Here is a 24,114-nt window from a genome sequence, read left to right on the forward strand (position 1 = left end):
TGCTCATGTACCCTTGCATTTCCTTGGCTCCCAGGTATTGACTGGAGATCTGTGTAATGAAAATCATGCTTCCCCACATGAATGCCTATTTGGAGACTCTGTTCTGGGCAGGCCAGCAACTGCTCCTTGTTAGGGTTTCTTAAGGGTGCAGATTGTCCCAGAATACATAGTATATGTAGTTTGTCTCAATTTATATACATGACCAATTCTCTTGTCATCTCCTTTTCTTTATTCTATTTCATGCCTTCAGCAGCAGAGGGCAGGGCTTGGGCAGTGCCCACCTCCCACCTGGAAGCACCTGAAACCACCCAGCTTGGAGCCAGGCTCCCACAAGGATTGTGTAACTTTCCAAGGAGGTGACCTTCTTCCACTGGTCAGGTTTCTGGCTCTCAGTCCATCTGTTTGTTTGGTTTTCTTGTGCTCCTGGCTCCCTTGAAATGGCCCTGGAGAACTGAGTTAGTACCCAAGATAAGAAAGATAAGGCCAACAGTCTCACCTATGTAGATGGAAAGGATTTGAAATCATCTTTACCACTTCTGTATGTTAACCAAAACTCCTGTCCAGTTGGGAACACTACAAGCATTTTGCATTTTTTACAAACAAGGTACCTCATACTGGCAATAGCTTTTACAAGTATAATTGCACTGTAGTACTATAAAATACAATGTAATGCAAAACTTACACTTTCCAATTACACAATAGTAATTGTGAATCATTTCAAAAAATCGATGGCCTTTTATATGGCTATTTCTAACCCTGAGCTTGTGCACACTATGTAAACACCATCTGTAGAGAGTGTAAGAAAGACAACTTCTGTTGGAGCACAGATATACAAAAGTGTATCATCAACTTTTCAGTGAGTGTCCAGGTAAACAACTATTGTCTGTACCTTCTAAACAACATCGATTCAGCAACTTACCTTTTGGACTCACACTCCTGCTTTATTGCATCCAAGCTTACAGACCTTCTGCTCTTTCTGTTTATTGCCAGAACATTCATGCACACGCCCCAAATCCCTTCAGCTCCTCCATCCCATCCTGCCTGGGCACGTGCACCTCACATCCTGCCCCAGCCCCTCCATGTGCAGCCTGATTATGCACCAGCAGTTGACACAGGGCAGTGGTTTCCAAATTCTTGCTGTGAAAAGCTTTTGAGGTGTTTCAGTAGAAGGCTGCTGGTTGTGAATACGAAAGCAGGGGCCCCTTCTTAAGTATAAAGTACAAACAATGAAAATGAAAAGCAATAAAAAAGAAAGATCTGGGCTGTGAATGCTTCTTAGGGTCAAGCACTAAACCCTCTTTTGACAGCTACACAACCCACACTTGTTCTCCTCAAGAGAATTTGACCTCAAGTAAGGAATTGAACAAAGTGCATATTTTGTCTACAGTGGACAAATACGTTGTTCTAAAGCAACAAACTGCAGATAAAATATACAGATAACGATAGGGGAAAAAACCCACACTCCCTAAAATGAAACCCCACTATAATTTATGCACATTTTTTAAAAAAAACCAAAGTGTTTTTTATTTCACTGACTTTGTATTGTATGGCAGATGCTTGTTAAAGCATTATATTTCTCCTCTGTTATTGATTAACCAAAGTCAAATAACATTATCATTTTGCTTAATGCATTTAAAGCACAAATATTTTCCCAGATGCTCTGCACAGGCACTTTGCAGATTTCAGTGGAAGTTGTTTACATGCTGAAACACTGAGCCTGGATAGAAACACTTTGCTGTGATAGCAACACACACCCAACAGTTTTCATTTTCTCAATTCAGAAGGAAAATTGCTGTTCCTCCCTCTCCTTCAAATTCTCTTTCTCCAAGAAATATTCCTACGTCATTGGAAAAAATTACAAGCATGCTCATAATGGCTGCATTTCTCTGCCCATTTTCAGCTAAGCCCCGCTCCAAAGTATCCTGAAATCATTGGGATTATTTTTGCAGGCTTCATGGGCTCTTATTTAGCCCTGAGTGCACCACAAAGCTCGTGTTAATTTCCATAGTGTGGAGCTCAGGGGTGCTGCTGGGAGCGGGCACTGGGAGATCTCCTGCCCCAGCAGAGGCTGCAGCTGCACACCCCATGGCCACGGGGACCAGGGGATGCAGTGAGCCATGGGGGGCTGCTCTGATCCCTTTGAAATTACCAGTTATACCTTGCTTTGCCACCGAACACCAAAGTGACATGAAATGAGATGAGCACGGAGCCCGTGCTGCACCCACGTCCCGCTGTGCCTGGTGGCACTGGGACCAGCTCCCATTCCCAGAGGGAGCTGCCTCTTGTGCAGCTGAATGGGCAGGGATGCAGAACTGTCCATCTTTTTTTTTTTTTTTTTTTTTTTTGCTGATCAGCAGCTTTGAAAATGGAAAAAAAATAATTAGAACAAACTCCACCTTCAGTTTAAAGCCAAGTACAGCTACAGGAAACATCAACAAATGACTGTGAAAGTATCACGATTTTTGTTCAAGGATGTTTAATTTGTCCAAGCCTGCTAGCAAGTTCTGGTCATTTTCTGAAGTGAAGGAAAACTTCATTTGCCTTGGGTTACAGTAACAAAGGAAGAAAAAAAGAGATTGCCCAGCTTTTACAGAAACACAAGTATCTAAACTGACACTCAGAATTACATGTATTTCACCACGGGCTCAAGATTTGCTGTAAAATACTTGTCTGCTGTAATTGACCAAAACTCTTATGGATTTATCTGCCACCATTCTATAAGGGAGAAAGTCTGTTTACACAAGGATGATAATTATCACTAGGTTCATCTATATTCTGTCAATGCCAAGGCATGCTAAGCAGTAACCAAATCCTTTGACAGTCCGTGCAGCAAAGCACCTAACATGTTAACCCCAAAATCCCCAAATGCATGCCTAAATTTATGTATATTTTAGACATTTGCCACATACAATTAAGTGCACCCATCTGGACATCTCTTTAGTAAAACAAATATGTATTGTGTATGTGCACAATCTATTAATCTCCTTGTGACCCACAGGAACAGGAGGAACATGAAGGGGCTGAAAGAGGAGAAGTTCTTCAGGACAAGCTTTCCACAGGTGGTGAGCAGACAGGAGCAGGGTGCAAGATTTTACTTATTTTATATATATATATATATATATATATATATGTAAGCATGCACATCAGGGCAGCAGTGATAATGCCCTGATCAACAGTCCATACAGAAGAATTTTCCAAAGAGAGTTCTGATTACCAGACACTGAATATTCTTGACTTTCAAAATTAGGAAGAGAAAAGTAAGAAATGGTACAGCTACTTACTATTTTTTAAAATTTAATGGTCAATTCTTAGATTCCTAGAATATCAAAACCAATTCCAAGATTCAGTACCTTTAACTACCAGCAAGAAAACTGTGACACAAGGGGTTTATTAGGTATGTAGTTAACTTACTGTTTATTATGTTATTTATTAATGCAATGGATATGTTTGTTATCAGTACAGTATGGGCTGTAGCACTAAAATAAACCAGGCTGCAGTAAATACATCCTTTAGGTTTCACAAATATTGCCAGCAGGTACCCTGGCACTTTGTTTGCCTGCATTTACTTCTCTGTTTTGTAAACACAAATATTAGGTTAAGGCATCTGCTCAGTCAAGAGCTGTGACTGCTGATCCAGGTAGAAGTTTTCAGACCTGTGTACAGTAGAATCCCTTCTAAATGACTGCAGATGCAATTCATCATCAGGTGGGTAATTCTTTACACATTTATGATGATTCAGTCATTGAACCAGCACTAAGGTTAGAGTACCTGAACTTGAAAATGAGACCCATGACTTGTTTTGAATAGAATTTAATAAAAGAAAATGCAGAAAATGTAAGATTACTTTTAGGTTCTGATTATTATTATAAATACTTGGATCTGTTTGGAAAACAAATGCAATGTTTTGCAATTAGACTCCTGACCTAGAAAAGCACTTGAGCAACTGTGTAACAGAGCATATGAGTAGTCACTTCAATGAAATTACTACCTTTATACATGAATTAGCAGCTGATTTTAAATTATTTTCTGGATCAAAGCCTCTCTTTTACAATTAGAGCAGCAGAGTTACAATGATGTAGCAACTCCATTTTGGAGAAAAATAACAGACCAAAGATCATAAAAATGTTCCTGGAGAGGAAGGAGAACAAATGATACCTGCAAAGACATGTCCATATAACGGCAAGACAAGTATAATTTTCTGTTCAACTTTTTTTTACCTAGAAGATTAAAATAAATTTAGTTTCAAACCTTCTAAGAAAACTCTCCATTGCTTTGGCTTGTTTAGGGCCTGAAGATGTTAATGCTCCAAGAACTTGGACAAAACCCACTATTTAAAATACCACTTCTGGTTTTTAACTGAGGTAAACAGAATGCATTCTAAATCTCCAGTGTAGGCTATTGAAGTGTCACAGCAGCTCGTTCAAAGCAATACATTCACTCCTCAAAGATTTTCGTATTATAATCGAAAATTCTCTCCCTCTGATGCACCTGAGAAGCATTAACTTCTTGGTGACTTTAAGAACCAAATCCTTTAATACAAACCTAGCTTTTCCCACAGGCACTTGAAAATATTTAGCATTTTTTCAGTTGGATGCAATTTTCATAATAAAGTAGCTCACTTGGCTACCTGACACCACAGACAAAGACGCCGAGTGAGCAGCTCCTGCCAACTCAGAGCATGATCGCAGCCTCAGTCACATATTAAGTAGGCTTTGAGACATCCAATTGCTGTAACAATGCAAGCAATTTATGCATTATATATTATTGTTATGTATTTTTTCATTACTCATAGCATATGTATTTTCTTCTGTAAGGTCCAGGCACAAGTCTTTCACACCCCACGTCTTTCAGTCAGCCTTAACAGAGCGTACAATAGTTGTTGTATTTCTGTAACATTTAAATTCCACCTCTCTGACCAGTTTTAGATTACCAAAGCAGCCCTTTGGTATTATTCTGAATGGCACTGGCCCATCCCTATGGATGCTGCTCCTTATATTTATTTAAATTTCACTGGCAATCCTCACAGAAATGTGTGGGAATGACAAATATTTTTTTCTGTGACAAAATACTCAGCCCCCATCTATCAAATCAGAAATGTTCATAGTTAACTGCATTTCTGGCAGTTTCAAGGGTACAATTGTAAAACTACAGTATATTTTGTCAAATCAAACCCTACAATGATCCTGGTTTACTTCCATCCACTTAGCCTATTAATGCAGGCTAATACTGCATGTTCTTGTGGCAGCAAACCCTAAAGTGTACCAGGAGACTCCAGTGATAGATTACATGTACATGCTGTGTCATATCCAATTAACTCAAATTGACTGTGTACTGCATTATGCTGTTAGTGCATGGAAGATCAATAAATATGGAGAAAATCCAACGAGGCGCTCTCCATTCCCATCCAATTCTAGTAGGTCTGAGACAGATCATGCTCCTATGATGTGTGTGCTGCTGCTGAAGAGGGCAGGTGGTGCATAGACACCATTCAAACTTGGCCTATTCAATCTAAACTCCTCTAACTCGCCATTCATGCATAGCAAAACACCATCTGGTCCTATTTTGCCTCCAGCAATCACAGCTGACCAAAAACGATAATAACAGCTGTTGCAAAACAAAAGCCAAACAAAGGGGGGAGGGAGAGGTTAGAATGCAGTCCAGTGCTGCAAAATACTCCATGAAGTGAGAAATGAAAAAGGAGCCATTCAAATCCCCATTGAAAAGAGTCAGTGCAAGACTTGTGGTTAAACTTGAGATATTTAATCCATCTGTCCTGCAAACCACAATGGTCAGGTGATAATATAAAATTGAGATTATGTTGCACAGAGGTATTTAAAGGCTTTGTTCTCCACGTTAGAAACTAATGACCCTGTGTCAGCTAAAAATTAAACCTCCTTATGTTCTTTCATCATGTGTCAACCTGGGTTAATGTGAAAGTAGAATGTGGTTAACCGAGGTGATAAAGCATCTGAAACCTTGGGAAAAGAAGGGAGCAGTTAAGTGCTTGTAAATGCTACGAAGGAAAACATTCTTAAAAACCATGCACGACACTGAAACCATACAGATTATTGCATTTTTCTTGTATAAATTGCATATCAAGCGATTTAAACTAACAGTTTTATTTATGACCTATGATAGCACAGTTATTCACTTAGATTTAGGGAACATGAACACAAACTTGCACAGTTTGAAACACAAGATGTTCTGCAATATGCTATTGTGGGTAATGCAAAATATAATTTTGTAGCAAGCAGGGAGATGCTCCAGTTTTTCAAGATTCAAATTTTGATATTTAAAATGTACAGTCCTGCTTGATGATTAATTTTCTTTTTTTTTTTTTTCTTTTTTTTTTTTTTAGCTGCAGTAATTAAAACTATTTTTCCTGGAATTGAACATCAGTAGTTCAGCAGCTCTTAATCAAATGTGATAAAACCCAGGATTTATGAAACCATTTAATGAGTGTAATAACACCTGCTTCTCGCTGCAAATAGTTGAAAACAGACTTCAGTTGTAATTAACTCTTATCACTTGTGACATTTTTCCAACGATACTTCATAGGTCTTCAAAATGACAATTATAGAACTAATACACAATTACTGTCACATGCAGTTTAGCAATTATTTCTGAAGACATTTGTCTAAAGGTTTCAAAAGTGACTATAAAATGGTTTCCTTTGTTATGTAACATTGGTTAAAACTGACACACACGAAATCTCTCCCAACCAGCCTCTGTTGTGCCATTTCTGATGCAGACAGGCTTCCTTGCATTTGGAATAAACACCCCCCATCCCAGGCATTATTAGATATCATGCTAAGGCTATTAGGAGCATGGGTAGCTGTCAACTAACACCTACTATGAAAAACTTCAATTTATATATGATTTTTTCTGCTCCAAGAAATCTATAAATTTATAATTAGAATCTCTTGCTGTTCAATATTTGTACATAATAAGCAGAGTACCTGAGGATGATGAAATACTGAAAGACGAATTCATTATGAAGGAAATCACATGGTGTAGTACCTCTTCCCTCAAGTCTGGCTGCAACTTTTTGGGGATCTCTATTCCATTATTTTTGGGTTGTGCTCTGAGCACGGTAGCCATGCCTCAAACAGGATTAGGATTCTGCTCAGGCTTGACACTTGCTGTTTTTAATTTTCATTTTATCATAAGCAGTTTAAGATTGTTGCCAGTGGTAATTTGCAATTTTTATCAAGACCTCTTCATTATAGCTTCTGACAGGACAGATGCTGTAATTAATCATGCCAGACAACTGGGGATAGTGGTCAGACTGCACTCACAGCACAGATACTGCAGGAGAAGAAGGGAAACAAGAAAATAGAGGCTCTCTCCTTTCTGTTCAGAGCAAAAATACAGGAACAGCACTAATAACCTGACAACACACTGGATGTTAATGTTTCCAAAGCCTTCATATGAAAGACCTGCCCCATCCATCCCTCCCCACTCCATCACATTCTACCTTAACAAGAAAATAAAAGTTGGACAGCTCGGGAGCAGCCCAAGTCAGGAGCTGGAGGCTTACAGAGGGAAGCAAGCCCACGGCAGTAGCTGCATTTACATCTGGAACTCTCGGATACAAAGAAGGAATTTGTGCTGATTTCCATCTCTGAACATCACAGCTGAGAGACAGGTTCACTGCCCTGTTCCTGCAGCTCATCAGCACGGGGCACCATGACTGCTCTGTGACCCCAGCACTTGCTTTCTCTCTCTGGAGTCACAGACACCTCAGAGAAGTTGCCCACAACTCTGCAGCAGAGCATCTTGGAGGATACAAGAGCCAAGTGCTTGCTCTGTTCCCACTGGTACCTGTTCACCCAGAATGTCTGAAATCCAAAGGAGTTTAAAAATGTCCAAGAAAGCATTTGCAGAAGGAAACATTTCTGGTTTCTCTACCAAAGACTTACAGCTCATCAGTTTTACCGAAATGTGTTTATTCTATAGCAAGATAAAAGCATTTATTTTAGATAAGCAAAATACAAACAACTTAATTGCTGCTATCATAACTCATAAAAAAGTATAAAACAGCATAAAAACACAATAAGCAATGTAGCAATTAATAATTCATGTTACCAGTGTTTACATTAAAGCCTCATTTATGAAAACTTTACAACACATGATATGAAAACTTACAACTTTTAAAGAAAATATTTACATTGATTATTCAGTTGTGGAGTTTCATTTAAATATTCTACTGGTTTTACAGCGTATTAATAACTTGCATTTCTCATCTTAGCTTTCTGTAATAACAGTTTTATTTAAGTGCATTTCCCTTTTAAAAATACAGTGTATTAAATCTGAAACTCATCACTTGGACACAGAATATAATATTCACATTTGTTCTGTAATTGGAATTAACGTAAGAGGGTAAATGTCAATATATATTTTCTTATGAACTATGGCAGGTTTATTTGAAGAAATGAAGTGAAAACTTGGGTCAGACATTTACGTCCAGTTACTTGCATTTGTTTTTCTGAAGACATTTAGGAAAGAAAAAGAAAAAAAAAAAAGAGCTTTGGCAAAAATCTGTGATTTACTCTTTTTTTTCATGACAAAAAATGCCATCAACTAACTCATGTCATACAAGTATGATTGTATGAAATCCAATCATAATTTTACAGGTAGTTACAACTGTGCTTTAAGGGCTCCATGAGTTCATACTGCCTTGAAGTGCATTACTCACTTTTAGAGAAAGAAGGGCTATAGCATATAACTCTGAAAGGCCATTTTGCAGTCATAAGGTCCAGGTATTTTTTAGGCCAGTTGATTCACATATTGTAGGTAAAGCTTAAATAAATTAAAAAGGCATCACATGAAAGAGAGAAGAGCATTTTTTCTTTTAAACAAAATGATTTATAGTCAGCTAAAAGATGATACACAGCTACATTGTAGTTCTTTATTGCCTATCTAATAGACACTTTAGAGGATCATTTGATCTGTTATGCATCCCTGCATAACTACCATCAACAATTTACAGTTTTCAGCCAAATATGGTTTACCCCTACCCCTCCATCCACACAAAGCCATGTTGCAAGATCGTTTATCTTCAGAAAATACTGACCTGTGATAATACTTGAGTCTGTGTCTGAGATTGTATTTGTGACTGGTGCTGCTGAGGTGCTGGCTGAGGGCTCCCAATGGCAGGGATGGGAGAAGTGATCTGCGGGGCTCCCGGGGAGTGCTGCTGAGGAGAAGGCTGGGACTGGTGTTGCATATGCTGCATTTGCTGCTGCTGCATCTGCTGAAGCTGTATGTGCTGCAGTTGCTGTTGCATCTGCTGCTGATTAATCTGCTGCTGGAGATGCTGCTGCTGCTGCTGCTGCTGCTGCAAATGTTGCTGCATGTGGTGCTGAAAATGCTGCTGCTGCATTTGCTGTTGTATTTGCTGATGCATTTGATGCTGATGTAGCTGCTGCTGTTGCATCTGCTGCATCTGTTGCTGCTGGAGCTGCTGCATCTGGTGCTGCTGGCTTTGCATGGAGGGGCTGAGCTGAGACGAAGACGGCGCTGCCACCATGTTTGAGCCCATGGAGCTTATCAATGGAGCTGCAATGTTTGTTGGCATGTTTGGGGCAATGGTAACAGAAGCTACAATCTGATTCATTGGCAGTCTCATGGTCAAGGGTTTTGGAGCAATGGCTCTGGAAAGGGGCTGTTGAAGAGTTTGGGGAGATGCCGACACCGTCGCGTGTTGAGAAAGAGAACTATTCAGAATGAGGGAGGAAGACAAATTTGTGGATGCCAGTGTTTGCTGAACAGAACGAATTGTCTGGGCCTCAGCAGATTCTGCAGCAGCCTGTGTTTGGAAGAGAAATTAATTGTCTTTTCAACAGAAAAAACATTGTTACTGTTTACACGGTAATAAAAGTAACAGCTACTCAGAGACCTTTGCCATCTTTTGTTTTCTATCAGAAAAGATCAATCTGCAGTCTGAAAACAATCACTGATCAGCAGTACATTGCATCACCTCTTTATCTGCCTCCCTATATGGTACCTCCTGGTCTTCCTTGGACAAAAAGTAACTTGTGCCCTTGATCAACAGCAGAAAACCACAGATGCCACATCCATTTTGTTGCTGAGAGAGCTAGAACAGGCCCAATATATTTAAGTGTTTTTAAAAAAACCCCTGCTCTTTGGGAGTCAGCAGCATACACACTCCCCACCCCATCAGTTACCAACCAATGAGCAATTAACTGACACTCTTTAGACATTTACCTGAGAATGTAATAAATTGTGCTGCACAAGTCTCTCTCCCATCCCTACCGTGAGCAACCATCTCATGTGAAACAGCTACAGCAAGGATGTCTTAATTTAGAGGAGAAGAGATACAATGACTTTGAGTGTCATTTCCACCTGCAATCTGCCCAGAAGTTACTTGGTTGTCCTGGTCCCATAGATTTGGGGAAAGAAAATATGATTTCTGATCATTCTGAAAAGGGAACTTGAGATTCACAAAATCATATCTCTCAAATGTATTTAGAATCCTGTCGATCTTGAACTTAGCATTGTGATACAAAAGCCTTTTAGAATATTACCTAAGTCCCAGAGGCAACAGAAATACACAGCTACTTAACATAAGAAGAAGAAATCTTCCATCTTTCAAAAACACATGTATAATTTCTGATGTTGTATTTTTAATCAATAATTAAAATACACAGCGACTTTCCATATGATTTACTAATGTTCTGCAGTTGTACATTCAAATAAATATCCTCAGGAGTTAAGACATCATCACCCAATGTTTTACCCATATTTTAGATGTCTATAAGCACATTTCCCTTTCTGATATTCAGATGCAACAGAACCACAACCTGCAAAGTGCTGCTGTCTAGAAAGGTAAATTCTCAAGTAAGACAGCAGAGCTTTGTCTTCTTCACAGGTTTTATTTTAACTCAGGATCCACTGAAATACTCCTTGTGGCTCAATGCCAGCTAGTCCATTTTTTAGTACTCTCCAAATCCAGAGCCACCACACATTTCTTTCCCCTCACCTGCAAAAATACTTAAGCTTTGTCACACAACAACTGCTCTCCAACGCCACGCAAAGCAAGCCTGTCCTTTGAGAAGCAGCACTTGAGGAAAAACAAACCTCTGCAAACAGCTTGCAAATATTAATGTCAAAAGGTCAGTGTATTTCTCATGACTGAATTTTATTTTAGTGAAGTGCATTACTTTGCCTCCACAGCTCAAGGAAGATGTACAATTACAAAGATGGTTTCTGGTAATCATTAGTATGCCAGCAGAGAGATGAAATTATTTTTGCAGAGACTAAGCAGGGTTCAAGCAGCAGCACAACATCTTGTAGAGCTGTAGTACAGAAATGCCATGATTCTACTTCTGTTGTGCATAACATCCCCCCCTTGTCCCAAATATTTCAATATCATTGGTAAAAGCTCACTTGCATTATATCAAAGGCAATATTAGGCTTACCTTAGAAACAAGGCTTGCTCTGTAGGCAGCAAGTGCCTTTAGGTATTCTTTTTTGGCAGCTTCAGTTTTTCTTTTATATACCTATTAAAAGAGACCACAATTTCAACAACTTCAACTGCTGAGATTTTTTTTTTTTTTTTTTTGCCAGAATGATCTCAAAATCACCTGCACAGAAAAGAAAAAACATAAACCAAAACCCCTGAAAACACTCTACTGTTAGATGTGCTTTTTCTTCCTTGAAAGTCCTAAATATTCTTGCAGGTGCTTACAGGCTTTCAGGGCTACTTGCTGGACTTGCAGTACAATTTATGCTGATTATCAGGAATAACAAAAGGCTGCTATTTGACATCAGTCTGAGCAGCAAACTGATTGACAAGACTATGCACTCTTTCCTTCCCCAGAAAACAGTTTTATTGACTCCAAGTAGCAGGATTATTAGAAAATTGGGTATTACAAATGCCAAAATTTATCAGCAGAAGGCCAGAATAGCAGAATACACCTGTGCATTTTTTTCTTTTTTCAAAGGAAATATTTGAACTACATATTAAAAAAAAATCTGTACACCTTTAAAAAAGGTGGATCAAAGAGCTTGGACTTGCCCCAAAGCCAGCATGAGAGAATTTCACTGAGTTAAACAAGAACTGTTAGGCAAAAATTACTAAATCTGTATTTTTAATCATGGTGAAATTTAAAGTTCACTTTTAAATCATGTTCATTATCACCTGTTAGATGAGACTAAAAGTTCCCAAATGTATTTCAGAAAAAAGTACCATTCATCTCTTGCCAAAAGGTGTCCCATCTGGGAATCTGTCCTCCCATACAAGCTTCTATTTACTGTTACTGGGAACAAACAAAGGGTGTTTTTAACACACTTTAATCCATGTGCAGCACTTCCATCTGTATAGGAAGAAGAATAACCCTCAAGGAAGTACAAAACTCATCACTCTGTACCCAGTTGGAGTTGGAGATAGCATTTCCCACACAACATTGTAATGAGACTCAGAGGATTGGCTTCAAAGGTTAGAAATCAACACGCTTTGTAACAAATTCATAAGGCAGATCAAAGGAAATGGTAAATATGCTGTACCTTCCTCTTTTCTAACTTATTAATAGGAAACAAGGGCTTTGAAATAGGAATCATCAAAAGGTGGTTTTAAGAGGACTCTAGGACACTATAACCTGAGCTCTTTTACAAACTGCCCTTTAAAATTTAAAGACAAATACAGTCATTTAACACTACCTGTTGGCTCTTACAAAAAGATAATTTTTAGATGCCAGGTCTTCAGCAAGCTCAAAACTCAGTTTAGCTCTAGAGAGGTAGATTTCTACATCAGAAGGTAGCGTGGTCCACTCAGAGCAGAGGTAGGAGGATTTTTTAACAAGGATTACTATATTCTTGTGAGACAACCCTGCATCGATTTACCTGTTTTTGTTCTTCTCCTAAACTGTCCCACATAGATGCCACTATTTTTGAAACATCTCCAAATGTAGCATTTGGGTTCTGTCCTTTAATTGCAGCTTGTGTGTCCCTGAAGAAAAGGGCATATGCTGACACTGGCTTTTGTGGCTCATTGGGGTCTTTCTTTTTCTTCTTCTTTGGGGTCTTGGGCTTCTTGCCAGAATCTGGGGCAGCTCTTTTTTCTCCAGTAGCCTGAGGAACAGTAAGAACAAGAACAGTCACTAAATGCATTAAATAAGTCAGATAAATTGCAAAACAATTATTTACAGTCAGTGGTAATATTATATGGATAAAGCTGTTATGTAGGCAGCACTTGGGAGAGTCCTTTTGTGCAGCCCTTCTCTCTAGCAAAGAGTACTTAGTGTCAGCATTATCTCACTGGATCTCCTGGAACTAAATGCATGAGTAGTTACTACTCACTCTAAGCATGGCTCTGAGAGTCACATCTTACAAGTCTGACCTAAAAAAGGACACCCCAATGCTAATTTGTATTTAAAAATATTAAGATTTAGTTCATAGCATATTTTGAAGAGGCCATCTATGTTTTTCCTTTATGATCCAATCTCAGCAGTTGAGACTCAGAAGGCAAAAGCTTGGAGGCATTTCCCAGTTCCCAGGCTTAGACTGGCAACTGAGACATGGGCCAGGGGTTAAAAATCCCACCCTTCAGGCAAAAAGCAGCAGCAGCCACGGGGCAGTGTGTGCCCACCTGCAGGAGCACTGGCTGTGCTCCCCCAGGCCCCCAGGGCAGGGCAGGTGCCCGTGGGGGAGCTCTGGGAGCTCTGTGCTCTGGCCAGGCACCAGCCCCTCTCTTCCCTCTGGGACGGGAATCCCAGCAGCTCTGCTCCCTGTGTGTGCCTCGTGCCCTCTGTTGTTGAGCTATGCAGAGATGATTGCAACAAGGGGATCAAGTGGCTCTAAATATGATATGTAATATGAAACGTAGCTCTGTGACTGTGATTTACTTTGATATTTTGAGGATCCTGTACAATGAGCTTTCCACATGTATAACTTCCATCAGCTTAATGAGAAAACCTTTCATGGAACAGTCTAAAATTAGGCTTTTGCATATACTGCTATAACAACATTTGTTCTTCATTTGGTCAATATTTTTTCCTTTTATTAGAGATTTATTTAAAGGAAGATATAAGTTAACTAAACTTTCAGTTAGAAGAAAGCTTATCTTACTTCTCTCTAAACACATCCATGTTTTACATGACTCTAGAGAATACTAAAATGACAAAACTGTCCATGACTGATGCCTGAAGAGATTCAACAGATCTGAAAATCTGAGTCACATTACACCAAAAGAAACATGTATCTCTCTATTCTTAGGTTCATTATTATGACAATAGGATGGATACTGCTTAAGTAAAGAAGGAAATCAGCAAATTGCTCATATTCCACTTGACTGTAACATTTGTGTTTTAAAACATTTGTGTTTTAAATGACCCCAGTGCAGCTGAGCTGATACTGCCACATCCACGAAAACCCAGCATGTGGATGTGTGAGCCTTGCTGCACATGGAATAACTTACTCTGTTTGATTCATCTGCATCTTCCTCATTGATAGAGCTAGATGGGGAAGGAGTGGCTGATTTACTTGCAGGAGGGGAGGGAGAAGTGTGTGGCAAATTAGTGCCTCCTAAATTTAGCCCCAGCTGCGCACTCAGCTGAGACTGGTTGATGGTGGTGAGCTGGGAGGGAGCCATAATTCCCGAGTGAGCAGCATCAGTCATGTGGACAATGGATCTCATAATCAGAGAGTGGTCCTGCCGGTACTGGGAGACTTGGCTGTGACTCTGATCCTAAAAGAGATGGAAATGGTGGTTAGATATCAGCAGTTACCATACAGCACTAGCAGGTGAATTTATTTTCACAGGCTTACAGAAGCAGCACTGTCAACGTGCAGTTTGCTTCCTTCCTTTTTAATGAGTTAAACATATTTTTAAGAAATTAGGTGCAGCAACAGTTACTATAATTGCTCCAGGCTTCACTTTTCCCCCAACTGGGGCTTCTTGTTTTGTTCTTTGACTAAGAAATGCATTTCTCTGTTTTTAAACATTTTTTCTCTTGATAAAGTGAGAAATAGCCACATAAACAATAGGGAAACAGGATGACTGAAGATTCAGGAAAACATGGCAAATGAGGAGACACAAACTGTTGTCAGAAAGTAAACAAAATTGAGGTGGGATGAGGGGATATATATATAGAGAGAAAAGCATCTTCCTTTACTGAGTTTCAGTTATTCTTGGCCATTACAAGTAACAGCAGTAGGTATAAAGCAGTCCTGTCTGGGTAGATTTTAAATCTGTTCTAAACACAGAACACTGCCCTGCATGTCTGGAGTGCATTCACTGCAGCAGGCTGGAGAGCCAGCCCAGTAATCCTAAACACTCCTAAAGAGCCCTGTTGGCAAGCAGCACATAAAACTGCACATTTTTATCTTTAATCCAACAATCAAACATGTGGAAGTAGCAAAATTTGTAGCAAAATCGATGTACAAATCACCAACTTTATTTTTCTTGTACTCAACATCTCAGACACACAAGCACTTGCATGGTTTTGCTTCCACTGTTTCTTGAGGGCACAAACTGTGTCTCCTGCATCTGCACAACATTTACCACATTTGTAAATAAAAAGAAGCAAAACCCTGAAGGTAAAGTCAGCTGCAATCTGCCTATGAAAACTATTTTTTTTTTTTTGGACCACACACAGATCAATACACAATGAAGGAACATGTAAACAGAAAAGAAGATTTTTTAAAAAGTTAATAAGAGAATAAATAGCTCACAAATTGATTCAGCAACCTGATTAATCTACAGTCATTGTTTGAACAGCCAGAAACATGAGAAATAAATTAGATTTTGAAAACTCTTTCATTATTAATAAGCCACATTGCAATTAGCAGCAGCTGCAATGATCCTTAATGAAATGACACAGAACAAAACAGCAATTGTGGGAGCCCACTGGACTTCCACAACAGAGTATGACCTTCCTGGTGCTCTCTTATTCAGTATGGATAAGTACAAACCAGTTTTCAAAAATCTGTGTCAGCATGGAGGTAAAAGTTTAGCCCAAATGACTTTCCCTTACTTTTTATAACTTTTCCCTCAACAGAGGCAGTGGTTCTGTGCTCCTGGAAGCCTTTCCTTGGCTGGGACAAGGGTGGCCATGCAAAGAAGCAACACGTGTTAGAGAAGAAGCACACCCTGCCTCATGTGCCTTTACACACAAATACTGCAGCTCACTGTTTCCCCACAGCAGTACATCATATTAATTCTGAATGTGACAGCTGTGTCTCTCTCATACAGTAGGAACAAGTCCTTCTTTAGCATAAAAATGCAGCTGGGTCCAGTAGAGATCAAGTTAACCTCACAAGCTCATGATCCAGATCCTGTGCCCCAAGGCTCACCCTCATTTTCCCCTTGCTTGCCCAGCCCTTGCCAGCTTGGCTCACCATCCACACCACACCACACTGCTTTTCCTACTTCTTAATATTTTCAGTGAAGGACTGAAGTTCCTTCGAGATGAGTGTGTGTGCCAAAAGTGGAGCACTTGATACAGAAAGATCAAAACATCAGACTTATTGGCTGAAATACCCATTTGCTTCAGGGCACCTTTCTGTGAAAATTTCCTGCTGTTAACTACAGGGTCATTTTGATTGTGACTTGTATTGGCAGTGGCATCTGGAAGTCATTCAAAGTCTTTTGTGAAACGATATCACTCTGCCTATTACTCCAATCATTTCAGCTTACAGACTTTATTGCATGAAGAAAAAACTCTGCTGGCTTTCTCCAGCAAAGCTGAAGATGATCAGAATAACCTTCCCTCAGAAAAACTAACTTTCTTTGTTATTGTGCAGACAGGACTTTCTTGGAGGTGTTCTACCCCTGAAAGCCTTGCTTTTGTTCTCCCTTTATTGCTACACAATGCAGGCCTTTCTGGCCTTTACACTGAGGCAACAAAATGTGGTGACAAGGGTTACAAACCATTTACTCCAAGTCTTGTCATTTTGGTTGCATCTATGATTTTATTGAGACTAAATTCTCTTGACTTGCACTGACCCAGAATCTAATTTTATACACAAGCCCATGAATTCTTAACTGTCCCTTTTTCTGATACTATCTGATGCTTGTGTGGGTTTTCTGCATCCACTTACTTAATTTCAGTTTTTCTTTTCTGCATCTTTTCCTGATTTCTTTAGCCTTTTTTTTTCAGTCTTAACAGCTTCAGTAAAATCTAGGAATGGCAATAATATTTTGTAACTGGCCATTTAGAAATAAGCTGATAAAACATATTATATGAAACAAAATGTTTCATATAATATCCAGTCCCTTATTATTCATATGTCCATATGAAAACAAAAAAACAATGTATTTTCTGCACTTTCAGTTTACCTTATATGGCTGATCAATATTTAAAAAAAGAAAGGAACAGGGTTTTCATTTTTTGCCTTGTGGTACAGTGCTGTGGCCCTGAACAACCTATGGTACCTATACCAGAGCTTCCAGACAAAGAAGTATAAGCCATTTTTATGTGTGTACAGTGGTTTGAAAGAAGGCAGGCGGTCTAGTTCATAGCAATATTAAAGTCCATGGCATTTTCCTATAGCTCCTGAGCAAACAAAAGTCTTCCAAGAAGGGAGCTAAAATCTAGAAAACAAAATTTCCATCAATTATCTTTACTCTTATTTTTTCCTGATACCACCAAAGGTCAATACCAAACTGAAAGGATCAGTAGCATTTCATTGTGCTTGAGATGTTTATCAAAGAAATGTTTAACAATGAAAATCATCCTATATCAGAAGCACTCGTGGAAATACAGGTGCACTGAAGCACCCACATGACATCCTAATTACATTACTGTATGAAAACTGAAAGCCTCACATACCCAATAATAATCACATACCCAATAATAACCCACTGAGAATACTGGGAGAATTTTAGAGAATATCACAAGCTCTTCTACATAAATTTACCCAAAGTAAATGTGATACACGAGGATTAAAAGCATTCAAGACTTTTGTAACATTAAGCAAAAGCAAGAGATCAGTTCTGACAAAAATTCATGAACTCCTCAAGCAGACAGTATCAAGTTTTGATTGAACCTGATCTGCTTTACAGCCTTAGATTGAAATTGGGTGAAACCTGGTGATCCTAAAGCAAGTCAGGCAAAGCTCAACCACTGGTTTACTGAGCATGATAATCAGACAAGGACATGATGTGTGGAACCAAACCAAAAGAGAAATAACTTGTCTAATTCCTCTGCAGGCTGAAATGGCTTTGACTCAGATCAATCTGTTGTCATCCTACATGAGGGCTACAAACCCCTCAGGTACAGAGACATTTATTGAGGGCAGCACTGGGCACCTCTCTGGGCTCTGCAGTGACAGGGCTCTAAACAGAGGTCAGGGGGGTTTGGATAAGGTGTTAGGGAGCAATTCTGTAATGTGAGGGGGATGAAGCCTTGCACAGACATGCTCAAGGCCAGGCAGGATGGGCCCTGAGCTCCTGGTCTGGGGGAAGGTTTCCTGCCCATGGCGGGGGGTTGGAAGGAGATGATCTTTAAGGTCCCTTCCAAGCAAAATAATTTTTACCCTTCTACGATTCTAATCATATACCTGGATTTAAAAAAAGCAAAATATAGTCCAAAATGTTTTCCCCTTCTCAAAACAGCTGTATGGTGACTGTGTAGGCAAAATCTCTTACACAGCTGTCACCACCCTGTTGCACACATTATAATGACATTCAGCACTTGGTTCATAGAAGGCTTCATCAAAGGAACCATAAAGATATCTGCCCATCAAACTGTCCTACTCTCAACAATTCTAATCACTTTAGACAGTCATGCCATAAAAGTCATATTTAGTCCTATTGCTAAAGGACACATCTCACAGCCTATGACAAATATACAGCTTATTTTACATGGATTTGTAAAAGAACAAGTTCTCAAAACTACATAAAATATCAATGCATCAACAGACACTGGAAAGCAAATAATGGAGTAAGGAGATTTTAAAAAAAAGAAAAGAAAAAGAAAGGAATGTGTAAACTCCTATGCTTTAATTTATACAGTTTTATCAAAGGTGTTTTCCAAAGTACCATGTAGTACTGAGTGAAAAAATTATATTAATAAAAGACAGTTTGCTCTTCTGTTAGCATCTCATTAAGCATCCAGTACTTAGTATAGCTTGTAATAGAGTTAGTATTTATTTTGACAGATAAATGCATCCAGCCATTACATTGAGAGATGTCCTAATTTCCACTTACTTACCCTGCATTTTAAGAATCATTTCCATACAGTAATTCTATCCTGAATTCCTACCCTGATATAATTTTAATCTCTGGGAACATTCAACAAGACATTTAAAAATATAACTAGGAAATTACTTTTCAGAACATTTTGGAGCAATACTGAAGTCTTGATTAAAATCAATGTCTACAACCTTCCATCATTTAAATATGCAATACCTCCAGTGAGACTCTGGTCACGTGAGGACTGATGGAAGTGCCCCATGGAAGTGCCTCCAGGAGGATGTAGGGCTGGGATCTCACCCCACACTGCATGAGATAGTTTAAGGAAATTGAGAAATCTGCCAACCAAAATAACTAAGGAATTACTAAGCAAAACCCAACATTTATGGTTATGCTCACTGTGCCCTGGTTTCAGAAGTTGACTTAGACTATTATATATGCTATTGCCTGAGGAATTCATCACTGTCAATGTAACATAAGCTGATGCAATATTTTAAAGGATGTATTTAAGTTGAAGCAAATGCACTGCAATGTAAAGAGTGAAATCCTCAGTTGTCCCTGACTGTAAATTACTCCCTTTACTTTTAGTCATGTCAGCATATCTCTAGAAGAAATCCTCAATATTCTTTTTCTCCACAAGTAAAGCAGAGATAAAAGAATCCATTAATCTAAATTTTTACAGGATTGGACTTCACTGCCAATCAAAACAAATCAAACTAACAGGATGCTTTTCTCTGTCAGAGATTAAATCCTTACTTAATAGAATACAAAACAGTTGCACTTGGTACTGCCACCACTGAAGAAGTGTCCTTCCTCTCCCCTGCACACACACCATCATCACTAATAGAGCTGTCAAACTGCAGTTATCAGGAGATCCTACAAGCAGCAGCTTCTTTTCTCTGGCAGTGAAAAAACTCCCATGTTCCACTTCATGTCTCTGTAGAAAAGTTAATTTGATTCCCAAAAAAAGTGTACAAGAAACAGTACATGACAATTTGTAAAATAAAAATATGTCTTCATCTGGATCTAAGAGATGGGTTGGTGACAAGAGGTTCACATTTTATTGCCTGAAAAACATGAAGAACATGCCATTTTTTGGTGTGTGTGCCCATCCAGTCCCTCTACTCTCTTCTGTTTACACATAAACCATAGAAGAGACGTGAAAAGAAAAAAAATAAAAACAAAAAACCAAACCAAATGAACTTGAGGGCCCACTGATTTGTTCCTTAAAACTGAGCAACTTATTTTGGGGGTCATTGGGGGCTACTATGGGGGCCATACAAGATAGGTATTCTCAAAATCAACTCACTCATTTGTGGTACCACTTCTTGCACTTAGACAGACTTGTTATATAACCTACTGCTGCATCTACTGCATATCTACACTGCATAGATAATGGAACCTGGCAATGCAAAGTATCCCTTCTGTTCCTGCCTACCCCAGGCCTGAAATTTTGCCCCTTTCTGGTTTGTGCATGGGCACCTGGGATGTTCCTGCAACCATTCTCACCACTGAGCACTTGTTTAAGGCACACACTGCAAATGTCATTGGTGCTTTCCTTGCACCACTGACAGGGGTGGGAGGGGCAGTGTGAGACCAGCAGAGCACAAGTGAAGAACTCTCTGTGGAAGCACACTCAGGGTCAGGCAGTAGGAGCACAGTGACACCAGGCAGTGCAGCACCACCTGCATCACCAGGGAGGTGGTTCCAAACAGGAGGGTGCCAGGGACAGGGCCCACCAGCCAGGCACCTGCCAGACCAACACCACTCCAGGTCCCAGGACTCACTGCCTCTGCAAGGTGGTGCTGTGGCCTCTGCTGGACCCAGTGACTGACAGCATGCTCAGCTGTGAGTCTCTACCAAAACCCTGTGTTATGTGGTGAAGAAATACACAAAGCTCACAGCAAGGGTAAAATCACACAACTACCAAACTAAGGACTTGTCTCTGAAATTCTTAAAATTCTTTATTCAAATTCTTACTGCAGATGCCACACCACGCTATCCTGGAGTTTTCTCTTTGGGAACTTTATTCTTACCCAGTTACTTTCCTGTGAGCCTGCAGATTCCTCACATGATCCCCCAACCCAGGCCAGAGAGGTCATGCGTCTTGGTTGCCTCATTTGCCATCAAGTCCTTCTGCTCTTGCAGACAAGGACAGGCTGGTCACAGACCTCCACCCACCCACAGTGGCTGCTGCTGCTGTTTTAGCCCCACCTAATTCACAACTTCTTTATAATTTAATTTTGACACCATTTTGTAAGGCATTTTAGAACAGACTCCCCACTCTCTTCCTCCCAAGCTTCTACCATACTTTAAAGCATATTGAATCACACTCCTCTTGGACAAGGCACCCAACAGCATGATCACAATACATGTGTGACTCAGATCACAGATCTGGGCTCTGATCTGATGAGTCTCTTGGCACGAGGAGCTTCCCTCCAAATTAGCAGTACAAGCTTAGGTCTGCTGTGTGCAAACAGTGACGACACATTGCAAACAAATCCTGCAGAGTTGAAATTAAGTCCCAGAACGTCAGATAAATGCTGTTAGCAGTTTTGTTACAGCCTCCACAACTCAGGTGCTTCAGCTCCCAAATCAAAGGCAGACTTCAAAGGTCCTTATTATGCAGCAAGGAACGTGGGGAGAGAGTGTGAGGGAGCATGACAACTAACAAACATTATCAAAGGTAACAAGAATTGTGCAAGGAATTACAGAGGGACAGACTCAGGGGTTACATGGCATTTTTATGTTTAAAAATTGCTACAAGTGTTGGTAGCTATGTTCAGGGATATGTTTTCTTTAGGTTTTGGGGAATTTTTCTTTTCTGTGAGGTTTGTTCATTTAGTTGTTGGTTTCTGAAGTAAATCAGAAAAGTAGGTCTCATTATCTTTTGTATTACCAGACCCAGGTATGTTTTTCTTCCAGCTACCTGACAACATGGAGTAATTAAACACTCTAATGAGACTTCACATTTCTTCAACTCTTGCAAGCCTGAAGTGGAAGCTGAGTATTGGGCAAGCTATCCAGGGGGAAACATGAGTGGCAACAGCAGAGATTGCAGGAATTTCAAAGGAAGTTTTCAAATTACCCAAGAGCGAGGGTGGCTGGACCCAACAAAGCCTTTGGCCAGGTACAGCACTTGCAGACCAGCTGCAGCATCTGCCTCATTCAGCTGGCTTATGGGAACAGCACCTGATTTTAGAGTTTAAACTCAGGAGCTAGAATAGCTTACAGCCATGGCCTAGGCTTAATGCACAGTTGGTGTCCACAGCCATACACACCTGAGTTCCTTCTGAGCTCAGCTCTTAGGAACATCAGACACTCAGCTTCTGTTCCAGTTCCTGACAGCTTTCCCAGTGAGCCATATCCTTTCCCCCCAGATTGATGTGGCACCTCACAATATTTTCTGAGATCTGATGGATCTTGCTTTAGATACTTTTATTATAAAATAGTCACATTCTCTTTTCCCAGACTCTTCCAATGTTACTGTGCTTCTTTTCTTTTATGCAGGAGTCCCTCATGACCTCAACAGGCAATAACCTACCTGTTTCAATTTTTATTATTTTTTAGTTTAGTTTAGTGCCTGCTATCCAGTCTTTGGTAACTGCTGCCACTTTGTTTCCTATGGACAGGTCCTCTCTAGCAGTTACTATGAGTGGCCTATTTTTAAGAACAGCAGAAGACATTTCCATCTCTCATTAACAGGGGACCCATTCATTACTCAATGAGAAGAGAGCATGTCTCAGAAAAATGACTCTACATTATCCACACTGAGAATTACAATGTCACTGAGGATATGAAAATCTTCACACTATTGTTTAGCAGGACAGCACCATCTTCCCATCAGGCCAAAGCCACAGCATGGCCCTGTGCCAGAGCCTCTGCTGCCTCCAGGGCTCCCAGCCTGTCACCCAGCTGCCCCCAGGGCCCTGCTGCTGGGCACCCAGGTGCTCTGGAAGGTAACTGCAAAACACCCAGCTACCTCATCAGGTGTAGAATAAAATGTTCAATTCCACACCAAACAAAAAGGAAGTACTCTGTGAAGACTCTGAGGTTCATCCACAAAGCCCCCAGCCCTGAGCTGAGTCCCAGCCCAGCTGGGAGCAGCCACCAGAGCTGCCAACTGAGACCTAAAGGTCTCAATTTCCAGAGCATCCCTCTTGTTCTGTACATGGCCAAATGTCACTGCTCAGAGCCGCCCAAGCATCCTTTAATTCAGGGTTGCTTGAGATTAATTTTTCCTGGTACCACAAATTCTGCAAACCAGTGGCAGCAACAGCTGCCATTTCTGCTGGGAAAGGCCAATACAAGCCAGACTAACACTGCTGATTTAAAGCTTGAGCTTGGCAACTCAGCACAGAAATACAAGACAAAATAGAAGGGAATCTCTTTTTCTAGTAAAAGTAATTGCTACTTCTATAAACTAATACCCAGAAACTTGTGAAATTTGTTGTACATTTTGCATCACAGATGACAATAAACACATCCATAACAATAACAAGGGCTTGTTTTAATAAACCATTCCAGGCGTTAAACACATTAATGACCCATGAAATAACTGTTTCATCTGCAACACATTAAACAATGTTGTTATAACATTTTATTAATTGAAAACCTACTCCATTCTCTCCAGATAGGAGATTACTGACTGGGTATTAAAAGAGAGATGTGGAAATAAGTTTCTTTGTAAAGGAAAATGAAACCTATAAATGAGAGGTACCCAGTCAGGTGAGTAGTGAAATAACTCTCTTTTGCCAATTTCAAAGCAACATTTTTAGCTTTTAGTTTTCCAATCTTATGTTAATCTATTCACTTAAAATGCATTAGTAATTTGGGAATTTAAACTACTAAAAAAGATTTTGAGCTGTAAGTAAAAGGCACCACTGTTCTGAAACATTAATAATATTTCTATTGTATGCAGCCTTTAATAAGCTCAAATTTGCACCTCATCTCTT

The 24,114-nt window shown here is 39.8% G+C and overlaps 1 protein-coding gene across 1 annotated transcript in view; it reads right to left on the reverse strand.

The window, feature by feature from the left end:
* Positions 1 to 7,928: 7,928 nt before the first annotated feature.
* The window catches only part of TOX3 (TOX high mobility group box family member 3), a 74,355-nt gene continuing 58,169 nt past the window's right edge, over positions 7,929 to 24,114 (reverse strand). Inside the window, exons 4-7 of the mRNA XM_059857097.1 lie at positions 14,441 to 14,710; positions 12,868 to 13,095; positions 11,445 to 11,525; positions 7,929 to 9,811 (exon numbers count right to left, since the gene is read on the reverse strand). Coding sequence (XP_059713080.1) covers positions 9,062 to 9,811; positions 11,445 to 11,525; positions 12,868 to 13,095; positions 14,441 to 14,710 — 1,329 coding nt within the window. The 3' untranslated portion in view covers positions 7,929 to 9,061. The remainder of the gene's footprint in view (positions 9,812 to 11,444; positions 11,526 to 12,867; positions 13,096 to 14,440; positions 14,711 to 24,114) is intronic.

This window comes from Haemorhous mexicanus, chromosome 12, assembly GCF_027477595.1.
Source record: "Haemorhous mexicanus isolate bHaeMex1 chromosome 12, bHaeMex1.pri, whole genome shotgun sequence".
NCBI classification, from domain to species: Eukaryota; Metazoa; Chordata; class Aves; order Passeriformes; family Fringillidae; genus Haemorhous; species Haemorhous mexicanus.